At 30.3% G+C, this 17,214-nt stretch overlaps 1 protein-coding gene across 2 annotated transcripts; it reads left to right on the top strand.

Moving 5' to 3' along the window:
- The first annotated feature begins 604 nt into the window (after positions 1 to 604).
- LOC132713251 (uncharacterized) lies at positions 605 to 16,645 on the top strand. Of its 2 annotated transcripts, XM_060695754.1 has the most exons (15): positions 605 to 656; positions 6,304 to 6,378; positions 8,665 to 8,827; positions 9,428 to 9,588; positions 9,826 to 10,014; positions 10,361 to 10,516; positions 10,825 to 11,125; positions 11,342 to 11,680; positions 11,801 to 11,876; positions 12,169 to 12,215; positions 12,616 to 12,686; positions 13,887 to 13,956; positions 14,539 to 14,617; positions 15,680 to 15,815; positions 16,192 to 16,645. In XM_060695754.1, the coding sequence occupies exons 2-15, from the start codon at positions 6,358 to 6,360 to the stop codon at positions 16,228 to 16,230; spliced, it is 1,848 nt and encodes a 615-aa protein (XP_060551737.1). In that variant the 5' UTR covers positions 605 to 656; positions 6,304 to 6,357; the 3' UTR covers positions 16,231 to 16,645. The 2 variants fall into 2 exon arrangements, 1 of the variants encoding a protein (XP_060551737.1); XR_009623422.1 differs by lacking the exons at positions 15,680 to 15,815; positions 16,192 to 16,645 and adding an exon at positions 13,332 to 13,358 and having other exon boundaries at positions 14,539 to 14,599.
- The last annotated feature ends 569 nt before the right edge of the window (positions 16,646 to 17,214 follow it).

Genomic DNA, 17,214 nt, shown 5'->3' with positions numbered 1-17,214 from the left:
TCTAGTCGGTGACTCTGCTCAGGTGCACGTTCGTGCCTGAAATAATTCACAGAAGGGCACCTGAGGTCTTCCTTGATCAGTAAAGTTCGAAAGTCGAAATATGACCTTTACTGTGTTGGTTCGACGTAAAACCCAACAGAAAAAACTTAAGGTTTGTGATGAATATAGTATTATATTCGTGTAGGTTCATCAATGAATTTATCAAACTAGTTCAATGAATTCCGTACCTAGCCTTCACTCATTCATTATCCTCTATATAACATGTATAAGTAGCATTATGTCCTCCCTAAATTTGTTAGTCCAAAAAAAAATTATTTCTTTCTTACGACTTATATATTATAATCAAGGAACTAGAAGAAAGATTTAATAGATTTGGGTTTACTACTGCTCAGTTCATCAGTATAATACAACATTACATCTCGTAATATAATACCATATCACAAGAACGCCTTAATAGTACTCGAATATTCTTACGTAATATTATAAATAAATTCTTATATATAGATTCTGTAATGATCATTGTCGTATTTGATTGGCTAAGAAATATCGGCTGATCTGGTACGTACGTTTTTTGATTGGTTAAAACTAATGTTCATCCTTGTTTGATAATATTCAGACGCCATTTTGGAACAGGATTATTAGAATAAATTCTTTTGGTAATTTAGATTTTCACATTTAGATAACACATTTAGAATAAAACGTAATTATGTATTATAATACAATAAACATAACTTAAATTTTGTTCATAAAGCACTTATGAGTAAAACATTCATTTACATGTATATGCTAAGAAATCATAACATCATTTCGTTCTCGAAACCAAAAGTGGTCGATAAAACAACATTAAAAGCTGAATAAAATAGGACTAAAAGGTATTTTAAAACTGTCAAATAAATATGAATTGAACGTTAATTAACATTTACATACACATTTGTTACTTAAACGATAAAATGATAAAAACAAAAACAGGTACAACATGTATTTATTCTAGTTATGAAACTTACTTGTGACTTTAAATATACCAGGAAGGAATATATTTTAAAGGTAAACTTTGTTTACTTGCTTGTTTTGATAGTATACGATGTTTATTGATATGATAATAAAATAGTTCAGATAAGAAACCGGTAAAAGAGGAAAAAGCTCGTTATGTATCCAAATCACCAGGACTTGATGATAATGATAGGTTCTGAAGAAAATAACAGTGTCGTAGCATAGTGAATAGTTTAAATATCGTATACTTAGCCGAAAATTTAGTATTTTTCTTTGTTGCCAACATAAGAACTAGAAGGGGAGTGGTTAAGGTGTCTGCCTCTTAACCCAGAGATCATGGTTCGAGCCCTAATAGGCTAACGACCATGTTTCTTCATATGACATCAGTACTGGTTGGTTCCAGGAACTGGACTCGTAAGTGATTAATATAAGTTGCAAGAACTTGTTTCGCAATCGAGCTTAAATAAATATGTTTAAACCAGGCACTAGAAAGGATCAGATAGTATAACTTTCTTCTACTGAGGTGGAAATTTATGTCGAAATATTCACCATCTTTGGTGTTTTCACTATACTTAAAAGAACCAATGATAGCAGTTTTGTATAACTAAAATTTGCCAAGAACAGTTTTAATGAAAAAAAACGGCATTAAATGAAACACAGGTGTAGAGTTATTATCACTATTGTCACTTATTTCTAGAATTTAAGCCTGATATTATTACCAGAGCTTGGTATTATCCTCGGTCTTGGATGATTTGGATACATACTATGCACTTTAAATCCTCAAATTTAAAACGGCAACTACTTAAAATGCTATTAATTTAGACATTTAATGTGTTATTAGAGAAAAAGCTTGAATTGAAATTAAGATTTTATGTTCCATAAAGACGGTACAGAAAATGTAATACATGTAGTTAAACTTAGCATATATTGAACTATTAATCGAGTGGTATTCCGGGTTTTACAAAAATAGATCAACGCGGAATTATCTTTACCCCAAATAGCATACCATTATATAAAACGCAATGAGTATTATCTTAAGTAAACTACTTTCACGGAAGGTAAAAGACGCAAGGGATGTAAGTTGTACATCTTTTAATTATTAAATGTTTTTTTTCTGGTCTTAACATATTTAAGCTCGATTGCAAAACAAGTTGTAACCATCAGTTACCGTTACTCAAACATAATTTAGTGTTCAGCTTATTATGGTTAATTATGGTTAATTCAGTTGAACTTAAACAATAACAAGTCGGACGTATTCCCAAATGACGCCATCAAAGGGCGCCAACTTGAATCTGATTTTAAATAAAGGCTCTAACCAGCATTTATTGGTTGAAGGCGACGACCGTATGAATACATCTGCCTACGGATGTCTTTTTCCATGTCATGTTGAATAATGTCCGGTGATAGGGGGCGCTGACGTTAGATTGTACTTCCCAGTACCGTCAAGAAACAGACTCAACCGTTATACATGTATAATTTTATTTAACCAACTGTGGGAAAACGAAAGTTTAAAAATAGCTGGTACATTAAGATAAAGTTTAACGTTGATTATCGTTTACATATTGCGCACTTCTTTTTGGGATCCCTTTCCTAAGTTTTTAGAAGTTCAGAGCGTTATAAAAAATAGTGTTTTTTATAATTGCACAATTAACATTTAACAAATCATATAAAAGTGTATGTATAAATAAATGGTGTCATATGTGACTCACTATTGTTAAGTGTACACATACGTCATAAGTTTGCAAAGTTTATAGTAACGGGTGTACACATACGTCATAAGTTTGCAAAGTTTATAGTAACGGGTATATATATATATATATATATATATATATATATATATATATATATATATATATATATATATATATATATATATATATATTATATATATATATATTCATTGAATGGCAACTGATTTATCGAGAGTTCGGAAACGCTTATAGTTCGGAAGGTCATACTGCAAGTTTAAAAAATAATGCACAGCTTCAAAAGAAAGGACATAAATCTTAACGTGAAAATCTTGGAATTATAACTGATAAGCCTAAATACAGGCATTACGCTTGTATAGCATCTAGAATGTCGTCTTATGATACTTGGCCAGCAATATTTGTAATACCGACAATTGACCATTGACAATTGATCGGAGGCTTGGTTTACATATACGGGAGTGTGTGACTCTGTAAGATGTTTATATTGCGGGATAGGGATAAAGGATTGGCCATAAGGTGATTGTCCTTGGAAACAACACGCTAATGCGGACATGTCATTCAGAGTAAAGAAAAAGGATATGTTAATTGGATTACGGAAGAAAGTGATGAATATGATATAGTGATGACGGTGTCTGTGATATTGACAGTAATTTTGACACAGCACTTGTAACTGGCTATGAAAAGAAGTGAGGATTCTATAAGTGTAGCAAGACTGTATGGTTCAAATGAGGATATCATCAATACAGCTATTTAAAGTTTGATAAAGCAGGATATATTGAGATTATATCTGCTGTTATCTTTGTTACAGCTGTTGTAGAAGAAATTAAAGAAAATCTGGAATAAGATGGTAGTTATTCCGGGACAGATGGTGATTTTAAAGAACAGTCCATTGAAACAACCATGGTGTAACTTGTAAATTATGCTTTGATGCTATTGCTAGTATAATTTCATTGCCGTATGGTCACTTGACATGTTGTTCTCTATGTATTCTTGCACTTTCTAGGTGTGCTATTTGAAGAACACAAATTAAAAGCACTGTGCGGACTCAATGGTTGCTTAAGACGATTTTTTATCAGAGGCTTGATTTGCAAATACGAGCTTGTGTGACTCTGTAACATGTTTTTATTGCGGGATAGGAATAAAGGATTGGCCATAAGGTGATTGCCCTTGGCAACAACACGTCTTGGCAAGCGCCTAATGAGGACATATCATTCAGAGTAAAGGAAAAGGATATGTTAATTGGATTACGGAAGAAAGTGATGAATATAATGTAGTGATGACGGTGCCTGTGATACTGACGATATAGTTGTCACCGTACAATTGCTATGAAAAGGAACGCGGAAGTTGTGAGTGTACCAAGACGGTATTGTTTAAATATGCAGCTATTTAATCTTTGATAAAGCAGGATATGTTGGGAAAAATATCTGCTGTTGACCTTGTTACAGCTGTTGTAGAAGAAATTAAAGAAAATCTGGAATAAGATGGTAGGGATTCCGGGACAGATTAAATAACAAACAATTGAAAAAGCAAGAAACTTGTAAAATATGCTTTGGTGCTATTGCATGTATAATTACATTACCATGTGGCCACTTAGAATATTGTTCTTAATGCATTCCTGCACTGTCTAGGTGTCCTGTTTGTAGAGCACAAATTAAAGGCATTGTGCGGACTCAATTGTTGCTTAAGAACATTCTTTTAATATAAAATAATATAAATTTATAATTTAACAATGATAATGATTTATTCTGTATGATTTTATTATAAATAATTTAAAAGGCCAACTATGCCTCATAAATGCTTTTACTTCTATTTAACGAAATTTAAAGAAATTTTATTTGCACCTTTATCTTGCTAAATATCTTGAATGCAGTTGTCAATTTTTTCAATCTGGACAAAACCATTCATTGTTGGTTAAGATTTTAAGATATTTACTGAACATTTTCTTTCTGGGTAATTATTATAACGGCGGGGAAAGGGATAATGATAGATAAGTCATAATGAGATGCTCTTTGATTACATTTTTATACTGGGGTTTCATATTGTGACGATAGGATCGAAAAATGTTGTTATTTTTGCCTACGATTCAACAGAGAACGAACACCAAAACACTCGGCAGATGGATTTATACTTGGGGGTGGGGGATTTTGAATTTGTTTTGTTAGAATTCAATATCTGCTGTTGACCTTGTTACAGCTGTAGAAGAAATTAAAGAAAAAGTGGAATAAGATGGTAGTGATTCCGGGACAGATTAAATAACAAACAATTGAAAAGCAAAAAACTTGTAAAATATGCTTTGATGCTATTGCCTGTATAATTATTTACATTACCATGTGGCCACTTGGCCTGTTGTGCTCTATGTATTCCTGCACTGTCTATGTGTCCTTTTTGTATAGCACACATTAAAGATATTGTGCGGGTTCAAATGGTTGCTTAATTAGATTTTTTTTATATAAAATAATATACATTCATAATTTTGCAATGATAATGATTTATTCAGTATGATTTTATTATGAATAATTTTAAAGGTCAATTATGCCTCATAAATGCTTTTATTTCTATTTATAAAACTTAAGGCTTTTTTCATTTTGATGTACTTTTATGATTTGATTTTATGACATTTGCCGATTACCAGAACCATCTTTCTCATCTTTAGCTTTGTGGCAATATGTATAGAAGTCAAAATATTACTTTGTTAACATTTTGCGACTTTATGAAAAAGTATTTACAAGTGATAAAGTTGGCTTTTATAGTTGAAATATTATTAATTGCACTGGTTATGTAATTGTAATTTTATTAAATACTTTTGAAAAAAATGTTCTAATTGTAACTTAATTAGCGAATATTTAAAGTAATTATAATTGAACCTTTACCTTGCTAAATATCTTGAATAGATTGGCAATTTTTCAAATTGGACAGAACTATTTATTGTTAGTTAAGATTTTAAGATATTTACTGAACATTTTCTTTCTGGGTAATTATTGTAACGGCAGTGAAAGGCGTAATGCTAGAAAAGTCATAATCAGATGCTCTTCGTTTACATTTTTAAACTGGGGTTTCATATTGTGACGATAGGCTCGACACGTTTTGTTATTTTTGCTTAAGATTCAACAGGGAAGAACACCAAAAAACTCGGCAGCTGCTTTTCATTTTCGCATCATTTCACTAAATATTTTATAGAATACATGCATTGTATCAAACTTAATAGTAGTTTAATCATACAGACAAATTGTTTTTAAAGTGCTTATCAAGCTACATTTTAGCATAATGAACTTGAATTTTATCATATTATCCATTTTTGTTGGGATATCTGTATACACCTTCTCTTTGAGTATGACTTCTAAACAGGCACATGATTAAGCTGTCTTTATTTGGCTGTGATTGTTTAGTACGCACTAATCATGTATTAATGTCTTATATATGTAATCTTCTTGAAATAAATATTTATTATAATTGTAACTTTTATTGTTGTTGTTGAGACGTACAGAGAAAGAACCTAGTAATGTCATCGAAAACAATTAATATATGGATTTCCACACATGTCTATTGACATGAACCAAAAACCTAATACAGCTTCCTGGTAAAATAACGTATAATTTCATTTCAGATTCTGCAGACATTTCTTCTTACTATTGCAGTCATAAGAGGTTTGATATAAACAATGCATTTGGAGTTCACGCAGGTATGTTGCATTCACATTTGTATGTTGAGTTTCTTTTCAGGTATGAATAAAGAGCTTTCATACTCATCTGCGTCCTGATGTCTGGTTAAGTTTGTGTGCATTAAGTTTGTGTGCATTAAAAAGTATTTTTACCATTGCTTCCTTATTCCTTAATTTATCTGGTTCAAATTTCAAATACATATTCCTTCATCAACCATATTATATGTGACGGTTAATAAGTGAATAACCCTACAGGAAATAGTTTCAGGATTACTTCCCCTTGAATTTTCCTTATTTCCTTAAAAAAGTTACATTTTACTGTAACATCTTTGTAATTTATTTCAAGCTTTAAATATATGTTCTTTATCATCAACCACGTTATATGTAACAACGTTCACAACTCTAGCACCAATATGTTCATAATTATCACCCACCCCATTAAACTTAGAATTTTCCTTAAGAATGATAATCTTTACTTGGACTTCTTCATACCAAATGTGATCTACTTCAAACTTTAAATCTATGCCACATCATATGTTTCATAACTCTAGCACCAATATTTTTAGAATTATTCCTTAGAAATTAACCTTTAGAGATGTAAGTTTTTATTTTAACTTCTTTATTTCTTTAACAGTTTCTTATTATCATCAATGTGTAACAAGATTCATAACTGTAGATCTAGACTATTTATAGATTTGACTTTGTTTTTTCTTCAAATATTTGTTTTATTACCCCCCATATCATGTGCAATAAGATTCATAACTCTAGCATGACTATTTCTAGAATAATGCCCCTCTAAAACTCTTATTTTCTTAAAATAGTTGTTTACTCTTGACTTTTTTTATTTCTGAAAGGACTAACCTCAAACTAAAAAATTATATTTTATATCAACGCCAATATAATAATGAAGAGGTATATAATTTAACATTAAACTGTAACTATATAACTAAATATAAATATTTTTTATCGAATAACCTGCTCTTTCAGCTTAAAGTTTCCTTATTTTTTTGCAACTTCTAAATTTCGTTAGGGATTAACTTTAAACATCCAGTTTAATATTTGTTATGAACACCTACCTCATATTTGATTAGATTTATAAGTCTAGCACCTGTATTCACAGAATCATCTTCATTTTGAACTTGGATTTCTAAGAAAAACTTCTTTGACACTAAATATGATATTTACGTTTTAGCTCACCAGATCTGACCAAGGGTGAGCTTTTAGGGTCATCTATTGTCCGTCTACAAGTAGTCCGTTAACACTCTAGTGGTCACATTTTTGCCTTAATTGTCACCAAACTTGGTTAATATGTTTGTCCAAGTTATTTCTCTGATGGGTCATCTTGAATGAAAACTCACTGGAGCCAAAAAAACAGAAACAATCATGGAAATAGAAAACACTCTAGTGGCTACTGTTTAGATGCAAATATCCTGGAAAATTGTCAGACAATTTGTTTTGATAATTTCTAATCAAAGTTTGAATATGGGTTACGTGGGAGTAAATACTAGATCACACAACACATATATGTTAAAGCCTTGTTGGAACTCTGGAAGCTATGTTTCGGTCCAAATATGCTGGGGATTGGTCAGAATGGTTGTTTTGAGAACTTCTACATCAAGTTCGAATATAGGTCAACATGGGTAAAAAAACTACGCAAAGACAAACATCCCTAAAATGGTAAAACATTGAAGTAATATTTTCACCCTAGCTTTCTTAAAAATTGCTCATATACATGTTATGTGGTGCAAACGTTCTTGATACTTATACAGAAAAGAAATATATGTCGTATTTGATTTTTCTGTAGTCTCTTGTAACAGCTCTTACTTATAGTGTTGCACAAAATATGTTGATCTATAGGTATACATTCAGAAAATGCATGTTAGAATCGAAAGTGGAAATCTATGGTTGAGTGGTTTCAAACCACTTGCCCCTTGATCACCACTGTTGATTCGAATTTTGACAGGAACTTCGATTTCTGTAACGTGAGGAAGCTAGTCACTTTCCCTACGGAAAGTTAGTTGTTCTACCTAGATCAGGGGAATGTCTTCTTAAACTAAAAAAAACTTTTTGACATGCTAACAATCATTTATTTGTACAAAATATTATATTTGCTATATCTGTATACTTGTATGTATATTAATAATTTGATATCTAATGTTAACTGTACATGTCTGTGATAGGAAATAAATATTGTTTAACAAACTTATACATATTGTTGTGGACTTCACTGTCTGTGTTAAACATTTAAAGTTTGTCTTAAAGTTTTATGTAAAACACTAGTTCGATCACATTTTATTACATATTTAGGTTGATTCTTTTCTGGTGAATAATAGCGGATTGACTTTTTTCTCGGCTAAAAATGTTCACTGGTCCTTCGAGGTAGAAGAGAAAACTGTGCAGAATGGCACTATGCATGAGAAAAATATAAGTGTTGGAAAAAAGGATGAAAATTATACAAAAAAATATGAAGGTACTTAAGATTTTGGAAAGTCAGTCAATAAAGAATATTTGAAATGTTTGAATAAAAGATAAAAGGTTATGAGAAAAACAAAGGGGGAATATGAGCTTATTGAATAACCATTACAACGATAAAATATCTTAAATGAAATTGACAATTCTTTGTCGCCAGCAGTCTACGGGTTTATTAAATAAACCGTCAATATACGTAAACATTAAAAAAAAATGACATAACATTATTAGTTTAACAATATTTTGTCCTTCCAAATCTAACGGTATGTCATGTTTTCATTTGCTAACAGTTGAATAATAAAACAAAATAAACCTCGACAAATGTGGGCGACAAACATATACATGTACTTGTGTATATAAAGTTAATAAGAAATTAAAGCACTATTTTATTAAAATTGGTCAAGAGCTTGAACAAATGTAACGGTAGCAACTTTTAATATATGATGTCAAGAACATTATATCAGCCTTTCTTACCATGTATTCGATTAATAATGTAAAGGATATTCTTTCTAAATGTAATGACATGATATGATATGGATGGATGATTTAAATGAACAAATACAAGGAAGCATTTCAATATCATTTCCCTTTTAAACTATAGATGACTTCTTATCAGTCAAAGATCTGTGCCAATGGAATGGTATAAAGAGTGATGAAGGTTCAGTTGAAAACAAAGAAAGTCAAGATGGTAAAAACAATTCAACACCAAATGAAAATACTCCTGTCGGAACCAAACCGTTGGCGACAAGGCATAGTGATAAGGTTATTATTGTTAGTTTTTTAAGGTACTGGTTTTAGAATTTTTAAGAAATACTCAGTTTTTATCATAAAATACATGGTTTATACAAGTTAAAACAAAAACGAAAAAGTAAGTTTCAAAAGTAAGTTTTAAAAAATTATTTTGACCATACAGATCATTCAAATATACCGATATACTGATAAAGTTTAAGTCAAATATAAATCCTATAAAAGTTTGTGAAGCTGTACACACTTTTGCAGGTCAATGCAAACTTGCATATCAAAACTGAGCCTGTGGATGGTGAAAAGGAGAGATTTCAGTTTGAAATGAAAGAATCATGTTCTATGGATAATGTTAAAAATGACAAAAGAAAATCCGAACACAGTTTTAACTCAGAAAAGACAAGCAACTTGAGCACTGGAGAGATGGGAAAACAGTCAATGCTCAAGGTAATCTTAATTGAGCTTAAACAGCATTATGGATACTTGTCAATAAAATCTTTGAAACAAAAAATATGTTGTTCACATGTCTAGTGATGTTTAATAATACAATGTATAATATTTTTGTTGGTATAAAGAATTGTGTATGCAAATGTCAATCAATGGTAGGCCGTTCTTTTCGTGGAATAGCCTCTTTGTCTCTGTTTATGGCTACTAGTAAATGTGTTTTACATATCACTATAATTACGAATATGCTTATGCTAAATACACTGAATTTTAAGGACAACCTGTTAGTATCAAACTCAAGGTTCATTGTATCGTTTTATACCTATACACTGCTGTCTATATCACCAAGACTTCAAAGAGACAACATGGTCAAGTTAAACAAAGAAGCAGATTTATTGCAAACAGCAAGGGAGAAGCATATTATGAAACTTGTGAAAAAGAACAGGATTGCATAAGTTTTGCCATTATATTCGGTAGCTGTCTGAAAATAGAAACATCTAGAAAGGTAAATGTCTAAAAAAATCCAATCATGTTTGCATTATACATTTCTCAAATCAAAAATGCATTTTAGCCTACGCCAGGGGCATGGACGGAAGTAATACAATACCACTGCCCTCATTGAACAAGCTCTATCAAATCGAAACCGGATCATTTTTCAATTTTGCGATGTTAAAAGTTTCCAAGTTTTCATTTTGATATTTCTTTTGTAATGGACCAATATTTCAGAAGTATAAAATTGACAAAATTATCATTATGATGATGAATGCTCAAAATGACAATATCAATGTGTATCTTATTTTTAATATTTAACAGGCGATCTTATTGCTGCTGTTGATAGTGAGTGGACTATGTCCGGCATCGCCTGCCGCTATAAATAATGACCCGAAATCCCAACGCTTGGAAGAATACCGACTTCTATTAACCTCACAATGCAACTACAGGGACTTGATAAGATCAGAGTCATGCCACAAGAACGAAATATCACGAAAAACTTACATCGATTTTTGCCGTTTTGAGGACCTTTGTGATAATAATTCTCAACCTACTTGTGTCGACGGCGAAGGTGGAGGAATGCTTCATATATGCTCTCCGAAAAACCTTACTTGTCCAAAAGGTAAAATCTCTTTAAGGGTTAAGTAAATAGAAATAAAATAATCGAAACAAAGGTCGAAAAGTATACACATTGTCTCATCGTGAATGTTTTATAAAGATATCGTTTAATGATTATGAATTTCTATTGGATTCGATTTAACACTTTCATATTTGATAAAAAGATAGTTCACCATATTGTTATCTTTGTCTATTTATAAGGTTTATTGTTATCTTACAGGTTATAGAAGGAATGCATGGCTTGATAATGATACCGATGTAGTTCATGTGACTGAGGAAAAATGCCCACGTGGGAGATACCAGCCAATAGAATCAAATTGTTATGTCTCGTGCTTGAATAAACATTGGGATTTGCAAGATCTGCCGGAACAATTTGCCTTATATTCTGTTGGTGACAATATATCACCAACTTGGATCTATTGCGATTTTGAGAAAGGTTTTTACAACATGGATGGGAAATTTCTACTTGCATATGATAATCATTTTGTGCACTATCCTTTTTTCTGTACTAGCGTTTCCGATATCAACCCATGTTCTAATGGAGAATATCCGCTTCCAAGTAAGTATTGTCACGTTTTATATTGATTTTAATCTGTCATTATTTCTTGTCAATATTAGTAAATTTAAAAATATTCTAAACAATATGAACTAGCAAAACATCATTAAATTTTTATTACAGACAGTACATGTATTGGTTCTTGCATGAAAGGCCTTGAACGAGATGCCCATGACGGATTCAAGTGCACAAAAAGTTGGTAAGTTAAATCTATATCCTATTCGATATAGTTTACTTTATTCAAATGTCAGTAGTAAATTCAAAATATAGCTTGGAACTATAAAGCTTTTTAATTTATATATATAAATCGAGTTTAATGAGAAGGATGATTTAATAAACGTAATTCGTTTTAGACAAAAAGACAAAAGAACTATTTAGATTTAATTCCAGAAACATAACTACCGTTCAATGTGATTAACATTTAAAATTCCCTAAAGTGTTCGAGTATATAATATGTACGATGAAAAAAAAATGTATGCTTAATATTAAAGGAATGGAACCGATGTAATCACACAGAGTGAATTTTCTAGTGAAAAAGGTATTTTATAATTTATCTATATGCTTATATTGTTTATTTGTTTAAAACATTAATGTTATCAGTTTTATATGTTATATTTCGATTAGAATGTATTCTAAGTTTTTATTAGCCACACAATCATCCTCGAACAAATTGATTCATTAATGGACCTTATTAATGTTTACATTTACATGCGAGCTTTCTGAGAATATAGCCAACAGCTACACTTGGATAATACATTGTCACTAAGTGACAAAATGATAATCATTGAATAGAAAAGAGGCAGTTAAATGTTTAAAATTGGAAAGGTCCGTTTTATCGGAGCACAAAAATGTATGTATTGTAAAATGTTAGTATTTTGTTTTATTACATGTGATTGGTCACTTGTCTAGAATATTTATTATTTAAAATACAATTATAGCATACCAGCAAAAAACTAGCAAGACGGATTCTTCAACCACGGGGCCAATCGAAAATACCATACCAACTGAGGTAAATCAGAATTTAACACAAGTAAATAATTATTATGTACAAAGGAGGAAAGTTTGTCTATAACAAGTTTTTTTTAATTATTTATGTTTACTTATTTACACACGAAATTTAACAGATGGCCAAGTAGATAGTAAGATATTTCCTGAAAGATATACTTTGTTTATATTTTTTTAAGTAAAATTACTTTAATTAATTGCTATATAGGAAAACCATACTGTTTTAATTTGTCTTATTTAAATAAGAATCAAGCTGTGTAAGTATATGATTTGCATGTGCGATATTTTTATACATGTAGTAGTAGTAGTAGTAGTAGTACTACTACTACTACTACTACTACTACTACTACTACTACTAATAATAATAATAATAATTAACTCTTTATTTAACGACCGGAGGGAACTTAAACACTAAGACTGTACATTAAAGCAACAACGATTACAAATTTAATGCAAAATCCTATTTTCAACAAGTGATAAAGCTTCTTTTTAATTTCAAACGTTAACAATGTTAATAATTGCACCTCACAACATCGCTGCTTTTAAGAAATGACAATGAACTGTACAAATAATGTCACCTAAGCATATATTGTTGTTTTTAGGATCAAATAAAATCAAATATTTAGTATTTTTTTTAATCAATCAACAGGTTCAACACTGACCTTCTCATTAAAGGGTATCATTAATATATTTTTATTTACTTACCACCACATTTTCTTTTTTATCACCTCTATCATATATCTTGTACCTCATTTTCGGACTTCAGTTAACCCTTTCAATGTTTCAGTTAACCCTTTCAATGTTTAATGTAAAATACTTTTACTTTTTGCACCTGTTATTTGTCTTGATATTTATACTTCTGTTTGGGTATATTATTAAACATGATCTCTTTTACTTCATATACATTTTGCTTTCTATTGTCTCTATCTGTATGTCGAGGTTTACAATTTCAAATTCGCTTAGCAAGTTTTATCATATTCATATTTTTTTTGAATTATATTAAATTGAATCATACTTTTTAACAAAAATGTTAAAATAACAGACATTGATTTTTGAAAGAAATGTAACCCAATCAAATAATGCATAAGCCTACTTTGACATAAAACAATCAATGAATATATAATATATTCTAAATTCAACAGCAGCATTACATCTTGTTAGATTTTTTAAAAAAACATAATCAATGAAAATGTTGCTGTTGCAGAGAGGAAATCATAAACCAAATGACGAGAAAGGACCCGTTACAACAACTTTACAGACATTTGTTATTGCAGGTAAAGAATAAAGTTTTTTTAATCGCAGTGTAGGACAATGAAATTACTTGAACCAGATTATTTTTGAAAAGTAATACACCGGCAACTTATAAAATGATTACTTTTGAGTACTCATAAGGCTGTTTAGAGTAATTTATTCAACGGATGTGATATAAAAGTTATAGCAAAACTGATTTTGTCTGGTCGTTGACATTGTTAAGAATCAAATCATATAGGCCTAATTAAACAAACGTTTATTATTTATTAAAGCAGAATTCACGTATGAACATTTAAAGAAATTTCCTATAGTATTTTTACATAGGAAAGGAAGAAAACATTAACCTAGCAAATAGGCTTTTTTACTTTTGCATTATTACAGAAATGTCTTAAATGTAACAAATAATTTCATATAATTCAGCAAATGTCTATCATGACAGGGAATGAAGTAATTAATTCTCTTTTTTCGTGCAAAGTTTTAGAAAATTCTTTCCACAAGTTTTCATTTTCCTTCATTTTTCTATTTAAATAGAGCAAAAAAACTGTTGGAAACATCTTTAACAAAAATTCATGATTACGTATATAATGTGTATAAAATATTTTCAGTTTTAATCGGAGTTGTTGTGCTTATTGTTATGGTAACTGGTTTAGTGATCTCTTTTCTTCAACACAAGCAAAACAGAAGGTAGGAAAATGTTTTTGGTCATTACTTACTTCTTTGTATGCCTGAAAAATGTCGTCTGTTAAAAATGTATTTGCTCGTTTTTAAACTGATTTAAATTTCATCAAACTGTCTCTAAACCGAAAAAAAAAAACATAGCATGGTGCTTGACAAGAGTTGAGTTTCTCAGCGTATGGTCTTTGCAAAGACTATTAAAAAGGGTAAAAAAAAACGACTGGTGATTTTGACCAACTGATTTTCGTTTACGTTAGGATTATTTGAACTACATGTGCACATCAGAGTCGAGTACAAAAACTCCTTACATATGTGTTTAAGGCGCTTCATGGACAGGCACATACGTACATACGAAACATGCTAGACATTTGTATCCCATCCAGAAAACTTAGGTCTCAGAATGGTTGCTTAGCACTTGTTGTACCGCGTAGTAGACTTATGGTGATCGTGCTATGACGACAGCCCCTTAACTCTGGAATATCCTACCTAGAACACTTTAAAGCTGTGAAACTCTAACAGTGTTTAAGAGAGCACTTAAAACTCACTTATTTAAGAGTTTTTATTTGGACTGATTATATTTTAGGTTCGCTAACAATTCTCAAGTCTTACCTGTATTTTATTATTTATGTGGGCCTTTTAAACTTTTGAAACCACTTTTGTTTTGAATTCGTGATTTGAGCAATATTGATGTTTTAATTTGTTTTTTAAATATTGTATCATATATTTGGTTATACTGAACAGTACTTTTGAACGTGCCAATGTGCATGAAAAAGTGCTTAAGAAGCTTGGCATATAATAATAATAATATTTAAAAATTTACTGGACATACCATGAGTGTGCTTTCAGTTAGAAGATTATTAGTTATATTTTATTTTGGTTCCCTTATTCATAACCCTCTTTTTATTTTGGAAACATAAAAAACCTATCTTTGATCCATTTCGTCATTACTTGTTAAAATGTTTTGATTAAATACATATTGTTCTCTTGCTAAAACTTCGGCACATACCATGTCAAATAAGATAGAGTTATTACAAAATTATGTGTTTAACACAAATTTGTTATGTTTGGTAGTAAAATCACCAACCAGACAAGCTTCAAGAAAACGAAAAACAAGACCATTATTGAACAGGCTGGAAGTGTCAATATTTACCATGGGCCGCTAGAGATGCAGAATGGTGGTACTTTAAACACGTCGTTTGAGATGCAAGTATGTGTCTCTTTACGCCAGTATAAATGATATGAAATTTAATATCTGAATAGCATTTGTTCTATAACTATTGAAAAATACAAGTACTTGCTTTTTTATTCTCTATAAGTGACAAAGCAAAGCAGATACTTGAAAGTAGAATATGTCTATTCTCAATAATAATAATAATAATAATAATGATAATAATAATATGATGATGATAATGATAATCTGTGATTAAGATCTGTGATTAAGATCTGTGATAGGGAATTCCGAAAAAAGGATAAGGAATTAATTGATAAGTAGGTGGTAATATATCTGAAATATTCAATTTAATTTAATTCAAATTTATACTTAATTTAATTAGAGACTGATTGGTTCAGTCTATTTTTTCCAGCGTTTTCTCCAAGGAGAAGAAGAAGAAAAAGATGTGTGATGTTTTGAAAAGACCATTTCGTGACATCCGTTCATGACATTATAATACTTTTTTTATCATATATATATCATGGATTAAAAACTGTTGTGACATAAATGGATATCAACACAGCGTGTTTTCATTAACATGCTTATACCGCATAATTGAAACATACACATTTATAATCATTATATTTGCGATTTAATTTTTTTGAAGCTTTACACAATGACGTATAGTTTAAAAAAGTTGGAAACATTGATGGAACCAACAAACAACGACAACAAGAACAACATCAAAAATGAGCAGGAATTCTCGGCTAAGAAGTATCTAATCAAAATGCTATATGCGATTCTTATTCTTGATTCTAACCTAATTTTGATCTTATGAATCTTATTCGGTTTTGTGTTTCGATTAAAAAAATATTGACTGTTATAAAGTGTTTTTTTTTCATCGTTAACTATGTGAAATGTACGGAAGCTTGTATATAATGTCTAATTATATTGAGAAGGTCGTGTTGTGGATAACAGACACAGATGAGCAATATGGATATATTTAGAAAATATTCTTTCGGAGTTGATGATGATATATATCCTGGATTACTTTTAGAAGACAATTATTCTGTTTGGAATCTAGAAGACCTAGGCATTGAGGCTAAGAAAATGTCTTTAAAATACCAATTTTGTTAATTGTTCCTCTACACTTTTATTATGAGCACTTATCACGTGTTTATAATGATTGAATACATGTACTTAGCTTAGATGTTAGAGCTTTATGTGACAAAACTTCATGTTTATAAACAATTAAGAAAATTGATTTTTGAATGAAATTATATTACGTTATTATTAACGTTACACTTGATTAAGAAGTAGTTAAATGCTTATGCTTTGTAGTTATAGTTCAACTCAGCAGATGGATAGTATTGTGTTGTGTATATTTCAATATCCTGTTTTATGCATTATCAACTTGTTCTTGTATACAGATTTATTATTTTGCTATATTTAAAAG

Source organism: Ruditapes philippinarum, unplaced genomic scaffold (genome assembly GCF_026571515.1).
Source record: "Ruditapes philippinarum isolate M1 unplaced genomic scaffold, ASM2657151v2 ctg5868_1_1_1_1, whole genome shotgun sequence".
Lineage (NCBI taxonomy): Eukaryota > Metazoa > Mollusca > Bivalvia > Venerida > Veneridae > Ruditapes > Ruditapes philippinarum.
Note: the sequence above shows the minus strand (reverse complement) of the source record. Positions and strands in the feature narration are given on the sequence as shown.